This window comes from Lipotes vexillifer, unplaced genomic scaffold (genome assembly GCF_000442215.2).
Source record: "Lipotes vexillifer unplaced genomic scaffold, Lipotes_vexillifer_v1.1 scaffold771, whole genome shotgun sequence".
Lineage (NCBI taxonomy): Eukaryota > Metazoa > Chordata > Mammalia > Artiodactyla > Lipotidae > Lipotes > Lipotes vexillifer.
In genome coordinates this window covers 1,142,836-1,153,166 of record NW_006774099.1, presented here as the reverse complement: position 1 = coordinate 1,153,166, position 10,331 = coordinate 1,142,836, and the positions used below count along the sequence as shown (strand labels likewise).

The window sequence follows — 10,331 nt, the reverse complement described above, 5'->3', positions numbered from 1 at the left end:
TATTTTACTGATCTAGGACTTCTGTGCAAATGCCCCCAAATCCAAAATATTATAACTGCCTGTCTAAAAAGTACTGTGAAAGTTCCTAAGAGTTGTATGTGGTGGGGAACACTGCCTGGAAACATTAATGATTAGGCACTAAAAGAAACAAAACAAAGCAAGTTGAACCTCAGGAGAAAATACACACATACACACACATAAGAATTTATGTCTCCCATATGCCACGTATTTAATATAAGCTTTGGAAACAAGTTCAGATGAAATAAAAATCAAAGTTCTCAAAAGGTGAAAGATTAACTTAATCACTAAATCTTCCCTATTGACCCAAACATCAGTATGTTTTTTATTTCTATGCAAAAGTATGCCTTCAAACTGCTTAAATGATATATGATACACAAACCAGTTTTCAAATAATACAGCCAGTCATCTTGCAATTTAAAAAAATTAGGTAAAAGGTATTATAACACATTTCATACACACACACACACACACACACACACACACACACACCAATGACAAAATTTGGCCTCTCCTAAAATAGAAGACCATTAAGAATGGCCAGAAAGGAATACCGTGTCACCCCTCCCTACAATCCAGGTAGTTTCCTTTAATCCAATAGCAAATCTGGGCATATTTGAGAGGGGTGATTCTAACAGCCACGTTGAAATCTTGTGGAGAACCGTTCATGTCTACCCACTGGTGCCCGGAAAAGATGCCAATAATTTTTCGCTCCCACTTCTGCTGCTGTCTCTTCCACATCCTCACGTAGACCCCGGACCCGCTGGCCCCGGGCTGGGCGTCACACTGCTGGTACAGCAGGTCATAGGTCTCATCTTTGACATCACAGAAGCGGTATACCAAGTTGCCCGGTCGGTCATTGTCATAACCGGAGAAGTGGATTCTGCCCCCTGGCAGCTGCTTGGCGGGAGGGCTTACCCCAATCTTCATGAACTTTCTTTTGTGGGGTTTTTTGAGTTCCAGGAGGGCATAGTCATAATCCATGCCAATGTCATTGGCATTGCCCTTGATCCAACCCTTGGGCACATGGGTGCGCTTCACCCGGATCCACTGAAATTTCATCTTCTCGGGCACGGCTGAGCTCGAGTCGTTGGCCCCTCGACCACCATCTTTAAACTTGGGCTTCAGGAAGCCCACTCGCAGTTTCTGGGTTCCTTTCACGTAGGTTTTCCCATCGTGTATGCAGTGGGCAGCCGTGAGGACGTGCTTCTCTGCCACCAGGGTGCCGGTGCAGCCTGTTGATAACTTCACCGATGTTGAGAACGGGTAGTTGAGCAGGAAGTCCTTCCCAAAAATGCTGAATCTGCTGTCGTAGCCATAAATCTGCCGCTTCCTTCGAGACTTTCCCGAAGACTCACCCTCACCACTTCTGAGGACATAGATGCCCACCTGTGTCTCGGTGCGGCTGCCGTTGGCATAGAGGGTTTCATAGGACAGGTACTGCTTGGCCTCTTCATAAGTGGGCAGTGGACTTCCCTTATGACACTGGGGGCCACACGAGGAGGACACTTCCAATTTGGCTTTGGCCCCAAAGTGTGGCTTGGCCAAGTTTAAGGTGGACTGGGGTAAGACCACGGGGAGGCGGTAGGCAGGCCAGGTGGGTTTCCAGTGGGCGCCGTAGGGGCTCACCTGCCCAACAGCACAGAGGAAGACGGAGAGGAAGAGAAAACCTGGGGTCCCCGCCATGCTGAGCATCACCCTGCAGGAACAAAGGCAGCCAGGTCAGGAAGGCAAGGGGCTGAGCCTGCTTTGCTGGGGAGGCAGCCCGGGGGCATGCCTGTCATTGTTTTAAGGCTGTGAACCCTGTTCGGTAATCGGGGGTGTGGAGAGGAATCCCTAGGTAATGGTCTCACCCCAACGCAAGGGCCTGACCTTGTTTGTTCCTGTGTCTGGGTGCCCAAGATGAAATTGGGTATTCATTCCCCTTGATGTTTAAGGTGTCCCTAAGGACGGCCTGCTGCAGGGCAGGTGCATGGAGTCATTAATTCACAGATGAATTGCTTGACCAGCCCTGATATCCATACGATTTTGAGCCTTCTTTGTGCTTGATTCTATACTTTCATCCTCTCCTACCTTCCTGGTCCCCCTGCCTTTCTTTCCTTCCTTCCTCTCAATCTCATTACAGGATGTACTTCGAAAATGTTCAGAGTAACTTGCTCATCTCGAGGGTAAATTTAAATTACACAGTTTATTGAATGACTAAGGCATCAAGGAGGTTAAGTGTCACACTTACTGGGACTCTGCTTTTAAATGGTGAGTGATTGAGAAGAGGGAATGAGACTTGTTTTTGTTTTATTTGTTTTGCTTTGCTTTGAATTTAGAACAACCTTAACTGTTATAAGTTTAGTTTCAGAGTAACCAGGTCTCTGACAAACCAAATATTCCTTCATCCTTTGGATTTTATTGTATACTACCAGGGTCTTTGTCAAAGATCTAAAGCTCTAATATTGCATCAAGTATCACACTGTGACTATTTCTATTCCTATTTCAAGTAACTATTGGTTACTTTTTCAGGTCTGTGCATCTGTGTTCCCAGCTAGTCTAAATGCCTTGAACTTGGGCCTATGCTAGCAACTCAACAAAGATTTATTGATTGGATAGTTTGTATTTACGAAGAGTGAATGAATGAATGATTAGTGTGGCTCAAAAAAATATATGTATTTTTTTAACTGGGGTATAGTTGCTTTATAATGTTGTGTTAGTTTCTACCGTACAGCAAAGTGAATCAGTTATACATATACATATATCCCCTCTTTTTTGGATTTCTTTCCCATTTAGGTCACCACAGAGCATCGAGTAGAGTTCCCTGTGCTATACAGTAGGCTCTCATTAGTTAAATATTTTATACATAGTATCAATAGTGTATATATGTCAATCCCAATTCATCCCACCCCTCCCTCCCCCTTGGTATCCATATGTTTGTTCTCTACATCTGTGAAAAAATATTTTGAATGATGCACGCTGAGTGTTAATGACAGAGATGCACATGGATGATGCGGTAGCTCAGAGAAAGGGTGTGGAATCCAGTTGTGGGGAGAATAACAGGGGAGGCATCCGGGGGAGGTGATGCTTGAGATGGGTGTTAAAGCTGAACAGAAATTAGCTAAGACAGAGTGAAGGGGACACTTAGAAAGAGGGGAAAACAGTCTATGCAAGGGCAAGGAGACGGGCAACAGTACAAGTCACTTCAGTAACACGTTAAGCTCAGCAAGGGTGGAACAGAGGACATGGTGGAAGCAGCAGGCAAGAGCCACATTATGCAGGGCTGTGTATACTAGATGAAGGAGTTTGGATTTTATCCTGAAAGGTATGTGTAAAGACCCAGAACAATCATCCCGAGAGAGAAACAACAACAACAAAGATGACTGGAAGCACTCTTATAAATATTGAAGCATCAGTCGGCTCAGACTGGCTCCGAACCTTCTGTTCAAGAGAAGCTGAATAGCAGGTAGGTTAATTCATTCACAATCAAGGACCCCAAAACAAGGACAAGGAAGAGTTAGGTCTTAAGAAGCTAGTGGGACATAGTGGGAGTGGGAGTCAGGAAGAAACTGTTTCACTCTTCTCACGCTTCCTCTTTGAGAATACAGATCTGCTAGCAACTTCTGGGTGCCTTTTGCTTTCTTTTACATAAAACTGGAAAATCCCATTGATCTGATCTAGTCCAGCTGAGCATGCCAAGCCATACTCCCAATATGCACACACTATGTTTTCCAGTATGTGCCTGCCCCACCTGCCTCTGGGATCTGTTCTGCTTGACTCTTTGTGATTCCACTTCTGTCAAGTGCGTGGCTGGAAAAGAAAGAAATGAAGTCCTGGGAAAGCCACTTCCTTGGGACTTCCTGATTCCTTGAAACTGTTTCTCTCCATTTTTCCAAATAGGAAGGGTCCCTGGGCCCTTTGGCATGGAGGAAATATATCTAATTATTTCTCTAAATCCTTGAAATCATGGGGGGCATGTGTATGTGCACACAAGTGTTTGTGCTGGTTGAGGGTACTGCCAGGACTAAAGGTTCTAAATGGATGAGGGAGGGGATGCTAATGCAGGTAGAGCCCTCTTCCCTAAGGGGGACTTCGGGGGTGGGTTAGGTGTGGTGAGGACAACACTTCAGGAGACTTCAGGGGATGGTTCTCTCTGAGTATTCCCATCTCCTAGCCAGAGCTTGGACATACCTAGGGCTTGGACAGCCTTTTCTCTGTATAAGTTGCTGTGTAGGTGACGAAATGCCCCCCACACCAGAATCCCTGCCAAGTGTGATATGTACTAGGAGGAATCATGTATTTCCCACAGGGCTTCATCTTGGACCCCTACATACCACCCCCTCCTCACTCTGACTATAACATGGAGAACATTAATGCCTGTTAACACTGAGCAACAGATGTGTTAAGCCAAGTTTACTTCAGCTTATCTTTTTTTCCCTTATAAATTTATTTATTTATTTATTTATTTATTTCTGGCTGCGTTGGGTCTTCGTTGCTGCCCGTGGGCTTTCTCTAGTTGCGGCGATCGGGGGGCTACTCTTTGTTATGGTGCACGGGCTTCTCATTGCGGTGGCTTCTCTTGTTGCAGAGCACGGGCTCTAGAATGTAGGCTCAGTAGTTGTGGCGCATGGGCTTAGCTGCTCTGCAGCATGTTGGATCTTCCCAGACCAGGGCTCGAACCCACGTCCCCTGCATTGGCAGGCAGATTCTTAACCACTGCGCCACCAGGGAAGCCCCCTAGATGGATTTTTAAAAGGGTATTTGAACTAGTTTCAGACTCGTTCCTACCATTCTCTTCCCTGACACCCCAGCCAATAGACAATGTCAACGGTTGGAAGAATGGATAAAGCTAAAGACACGTGCCATTGGCACAGTCCTACAGAGTGCGAATTATTTACTGCAGTAAATAATTCGCACTCTGTACTCCTAGGATCCAATTAACATACAAATTTCAGATTTAGGATTTCAAAAGGCATGTTCTAGTTGATAATACGAGCATATTTTAACTGTCATGTTCTTCCTGCCCCTTGAAAATATCTACAACTTATGATAATATATAAGATCATACTATCTCATATCCTCCTCTCTCTCTCTCCCAAGAATAATATTTTGAAAACAGGAATACTTGGCAGCTTGGTCCTCTGGATTCTGTGTGTTCTTTCTTAAGATAAGCTGAAGTAGGGACTTCCCTGGTGGTGCAGTGGTTAAGAATCTGCCTGCCAATGCAGGGGACGTGGGTTCGAGCCCTGGTCTGGGAAGATCCAACATGCTGCAGAGCAGCTAAGCCCGTGTGCCACAACTACTGAGCCTGCGCTCTAGAGCCTGTGTGCCACAAGTACTGAGCCCGTGCGCCTAGAGCCCACACCCCGCAACAAGAGAAGCCACCGCAATGAGAAGCCCGCGCACCGCTGCGAAGAGTAGCCCCCGCTCGCCGCAACTAGAGAAAGCCCGTGTGCAGCAACGAAGACCCAACGCAGCCAAAAATAAATAAATAAATAAATAAGCAAACAAATAAATAAATAAATAACATTGTTAATGTACTAAAATTGCAAAAAAACCCCACATCCATCTAGGAACCTTGTCTTAATGAATTAACCCCCCTCTCAGGCAAAACTGATTCTAATTTCACCTTTCCAAGTGCTTGCCCTATATAGTAAAGCCCTGTTTAAAAAATACTTTCCAAGGCCTTGAAGCATGCCTCATTTCACATGTGTCACCGTGGCATACCTTTTTGAAAAATGTCTGCCTTTCAAAAAGTAAACACTGTTTTTAGAAACCAGTTAGTGGGTGTGGAGACACAGGAACAAGTCTTCTCTGGGGTATGCGTGTTGGCTCTCACTGGCCACAGCTTCACTCCAGCCTCTCAACACACAGAATCGAATTTGTTCTTCAGCAAAATGAGGGTTGACTCTGCCAAGGGCCTCCCCGGACCACTTACAGATCACAGGATGCTGTTAGAGGGCACTAAAGGGCCTACTGCAGACTATGGCTAGAATATTAAGACTCTAGACGAATAGCATCTAATCTAATCCAGAGCCTTCACAACTGAAATTCTGGGCAGTCAGCCAGTTTAGGAGAAGTCAGCCATCTATAAGTAAAACTGCTAAACCAACAGGGCAGGGTAAAGCTCTAATCCCTTAAAAATAAACTTTTCAGATACGTCAGAAACACTAATTCTCTTAGTTTGAAGCATTGCTTACAAGTTCCCTATATTATTATTTCAACTCTATTCATTATTTTGTGTGGTAAGACCTTATTCTGAGAACATTTTATATCTTCATTAAAGTTTCTAGGGCTTCCCTGGTGGTGCAGTGGTTAAGAATCTGCCTGTCAATGCAGTGGGCACGGGTTTGAGCCGTGGTCCAGGAAGATCCCACGTGCTGTGGAGTAGCTAAGCCCGTGCACCACAACTACTGAAGTCCGCACGCCTACAGTACATGATCCACAACAAGAGAAGCCACCACAATGAGAAGCCCGCGCACCTCAAAGAAGAGTAGCCCCCGCTCGCCGCAACTAGAGAAAGCCCACGCGTAGCAGCAAATACCTAATGCCGCCAAAAATAAATAAATAAGATAAATAAATTTAAAATAAATAAACTTTCTATCTAACTCTGAAAGCTACAAAACTGTATTAAAAAAAAACCTTTAATTCAGATTTAGAAATTAATGCAGGTCAAATTATTCCAAATTGATTTGGTTTTTAAAACACCTGATCAGAAACTGGAAGAGAAAGTTGTATGTTCTCAGGTCCCCACCTGGGTTTAAACTGACAACTGTATTAAGGTTACAAGCTTCATAAGTTACTCACTCCTTTACCGAATGTGTGTTTAGGGTGATTTAGAAATTGTTATGAACAATAATATCTCAGTCTTCTAGCTCTGGTCTTTCCAGGTCCAAGATTCTCTCATTTTATAATTTTCCTGGGACACAAAAGTCCAGGTCAGGCATTATGTTGTTTATAGACAGCGTCTGCACTGTCATTTACTGTTCAGGAGCTTTTACTCAAAGAATTGTGGAAGGCGGAGGCACAGGGGAAAGGAAAAGGAAAATGTATCATGCTGATCTCTTGCCTGTCTGGACGGCAAGGTTTCCCTTATCTGTTTGCAAAGGAAACAAACGCCTCCAGCAGAGGGCAGCTTTCAAGAACGGAGTGGAGGATGGCGAGGTGAGAAAGCTCTTAGCAAAGTCTTGGGGTAGAGAGGAGTGGGGGGGGACACACCCTACTTCAACTCAGGGCCTTTCCTAAGGCATTCACACCTTGCCCTGACCCCTTCCCCATTAATAAAACACCTTAAAATTAGGTTGGTGGCTTTGCATTAATTTCCCAATTCACCTGATACTAGGATAATTCCCCAGGAGACAATTATTGTTTCCATTTTTATAAACTCTTGGTAAGCCTTAGCTATGCCCATATAAGTTTATTTAAACATAAACACTCTAGGATGAAAACAGTCATAATCTCACTACTGGAAAAGTAACTAATGGGTCACATAATTTTTAATTCTCTCCTGCCTTTAAATGAATCATTTTATCCTTATAGAACTGTCTGGAAAACTCACACCTTAAAAAAGGAATGAACATTTCCAAATCTTATCCTTATTATTAACCAACAAGGACCTACTGTATAGCAGAGGGAACTCTGCTCAATATTGTGTAACAACATAAATAGGAAAAGAATTTGAAAAAGAATGGATACATGCATATGTATAACTGAATCACTTTGCTGTACACCTAAAACTATCACAACATTGTTAATCGACTATACTCCAATATCAAATAAAAAGTTAAAAATAAATAAATTAATTTAAAAAAATCTGGACAAAATAATTCAGGCAGGTCTACAACATTTCATCTCTAGGAATAAGCCTTTACTGGATAAGGAGTCCTTAAATACATAATTATCTTTTAAAGTTCCCAACTAAGTATTTTCATGCATCACTTCACCTAAATGACAAAGAATGGAAAATGAAGGTAAGCAAATATTTTCTTGCCATGCTTAGTAATATGGAAACAGTATTCCTTGAGTCAGTATATCTGACTCACAAGAGGGTTACACTTTCCATGTTCCAACACTCAACATGAGCCGCTGTCCCTGTGTCCACTGTCTGAAAATATTTATACCTTAGGAAGATGCTGCCACTTCATAAGCCCACTAATAACCTTACAGTGAAGGGACATTGCACATTATCAGATGTGCAGACAACAATCACTGCTTGGAGACCGTGGCACTGAGATGGCTCTCTGCCAGTTCTACACCTTGAAAACTGCAACAACACAGGTCTCCTCAAGAGGGCAAGTGTTTGGGATAATGGTTTAACTCCTATAGCAAAGAAGTGCTGGCAGGGAAATTCTAATCCTCAGGATATAAGTTCTCTGTTGTACAACGTCTGAATTCCTGTGACCACTATAAACGGTAATGACAGGAAGAAACAGCAGGGAAGTTTGGGAGGATAAAAGTTTTGGACAGCATTTGGAAGGATGGCAAAGGGTTTTTCCATGGACTCTCTGCCCAGGGATACTGCACAGTGAAACCATGCTAATTCCTAAAGCAAATAGCTAAAAATGAACAAAGCTCTGGGAATACTCTGCAGCCAGGCATGCTCTCATTTTCCTGAGGCACAGAACCTGTTAAAGAGAAACAAACCTAATCACATAATGGTTTAAGAATTACAGTCTTGTACAGGAAAGAAATGCAGGGTATTTACAAGCCCAGCTACGCTAAACATAATCTTGTGGTCAAACGAAGTTTAACTTCTTCTCTATCAGATTTTAGGCAAAATGAACTACCCTAGTGAGCCTGGGACAAACCTGGCAGCAGAACAAGAGCAGAGTATAAAACTGTCAATGGTGAGACCATGAGAAACGAATTCCCTGGAGTTGGGGGCGGGGGAGGGGAGTTAGGCATGAATAATGGCTGGTGGATTAAATCCTAAGGGATCTATGAGAAAAGATGTGCAGGAGAACCTGAGACTCTTAAACACTGCAGACAGGGGCCAGAAGTGTTCTCAGACCCACTAATGGGCACTTTGGCACTTATACTACAGACAGAAAAATGCACCCACATTCACCATCTACCTGAATAAGTTGTCACTGTTATAAAAATGAGATCCATATTAGTTACCTTGGAAAAATGCTTCCTTTCCAGTTCAGGCAATGGAAAGGATGACGAGTTATCTCTTGACTTTAAGTGGCAAAAATACAAGTGAAACAATCTATTCAAATGCAGACGGTGTACATATGATCACAAACACTTTCACAAGTACAGATAGTGGCTTTCGTGGCAGTTCCTAAGTTCCTTTTCCCCACTCCACCTCCAATCCACTCCTGTCTGACAGACTTCTTAAGAGATGCAGTTATAAGGTCTATTTTAAATGCTCTTATGCACAGGTATGATTCTGAAACAAGTGCAATAAATAGCCTGATATTAATTTGGAATTCAGCTTTTGGCCACAGCTGACTTCAAACCATAAATTCAACTCCTTACCACAGGGCCTCGTCAAAACGATTCTGGCATTGGCCTACCTGCTCCTAAGGAGGGCACAGGGACCCCTCAAGTTCAGTTTCAGAAGCTAAGAGAAGGCAACCCTAAGCCAACACCGATCCTGAACAACCAGGAGCTTTCCATCAGCCAAGGGCTGTTTCTGAAGTCTCATGGATGTCACCCGAAAGGGAATTAAACAAACAGGCTTCTTATCAGCCGCTTTCTCATGAGATGTTCGAAAGCAAACCTAATTTGTATTCCGGAGGGGAGTGGTAGTTTTCCTTCATCTAAATAATTTTTCTCCCTCCTCTTTTAAAACATTTTTGAAACTTTTTTCAAACTGTTCTTTTAAACGTTAACTAGTGATGAATGTCCACAGGCTCAGGAAGAAATATTTGCTTCCAGCAACTGTTGATAGTTCACGGACAGTAGTTTCTAGGGATGCGCAGGGTTATCAATCAAGGCACCAGAGAAAAGCGCCTCTTTGCTGCAGTCTCCTTGCTTGCTAAGGTTTGTTCACAATCACATGCCCAGGATTTAAAAATTAATGTTCAGATCTTGTTGGAATACGTATGTGCAAAACTCAAGGGAAAAAGTGAGGGTATGCGTGTGTGTGTGTGTGTCTGTGTGTGCACGTAAGAGGCGCCGGTGTTGTCCTCTTCCAGCCGGAGGACAGCGTGCCCAGAGCGGGCTCTTTCTTTACTCCCACCCAGCATCCGAGATGGTAGTTGCAAAACTTTCCTTCCCCATCCGATCCACGGGTGACACTGCGTGATCCAAATGCCCTGCAGCTCCTGAGTCTCCGCGGAGCTCCCCCAGGCCGCCGGTCGCACCGCTCGAGCCCCGAGGGT

At 43.8% G+C, this 10,331-nt stretch overlaps 1 protein-coding gene across 2 annotated transcripts; it reads right to left on the bottom strand.

The window, feature by feature from the left end:
• Positions 1-207: 207 nt before the first annotated feature.
• Positions 208-1,711, bottom strand: PRSS23 (serine protease 23). 2 transcript variants are annotated; one of them, XM_007448840.1, is made up of 2 exons: positions 1,564-1,706; positions 255-1,467 (listed from the first exon to the last, which is right to left on the bottom strand). In XM_007448840.1, exons 1-2 carry the CDS (start codon positions 1,702-1,704, stop codon positions 577-579), a joined length of 1,032 nt encoding a protein of 343 aa, XP_007448902.1. In that variant the 5' UTR covers positions 1,705-1,706; the 3' UTR covers positions 255-576. The 2 variants fall into 2 exon arrangements, with proteins under 2 accessions (XP_007448901.1, XP_007448902.1); XM_007448839.1 differs by having other exon boundaries at positions 208-1,711.
• Positions 1,712-10,331: the final 8,620 nt, after the last annotated feature.

Excerpts from the sequence above, each read along its gene's own strand:
- PRSS23 (XM_007448839.1), bottom strand. The coding sequence starts at position 1,704 with ATGGCGGGGACCCCAGGTTTTCTCTTCCTCTCCGTCTTCCTCTGTGCT.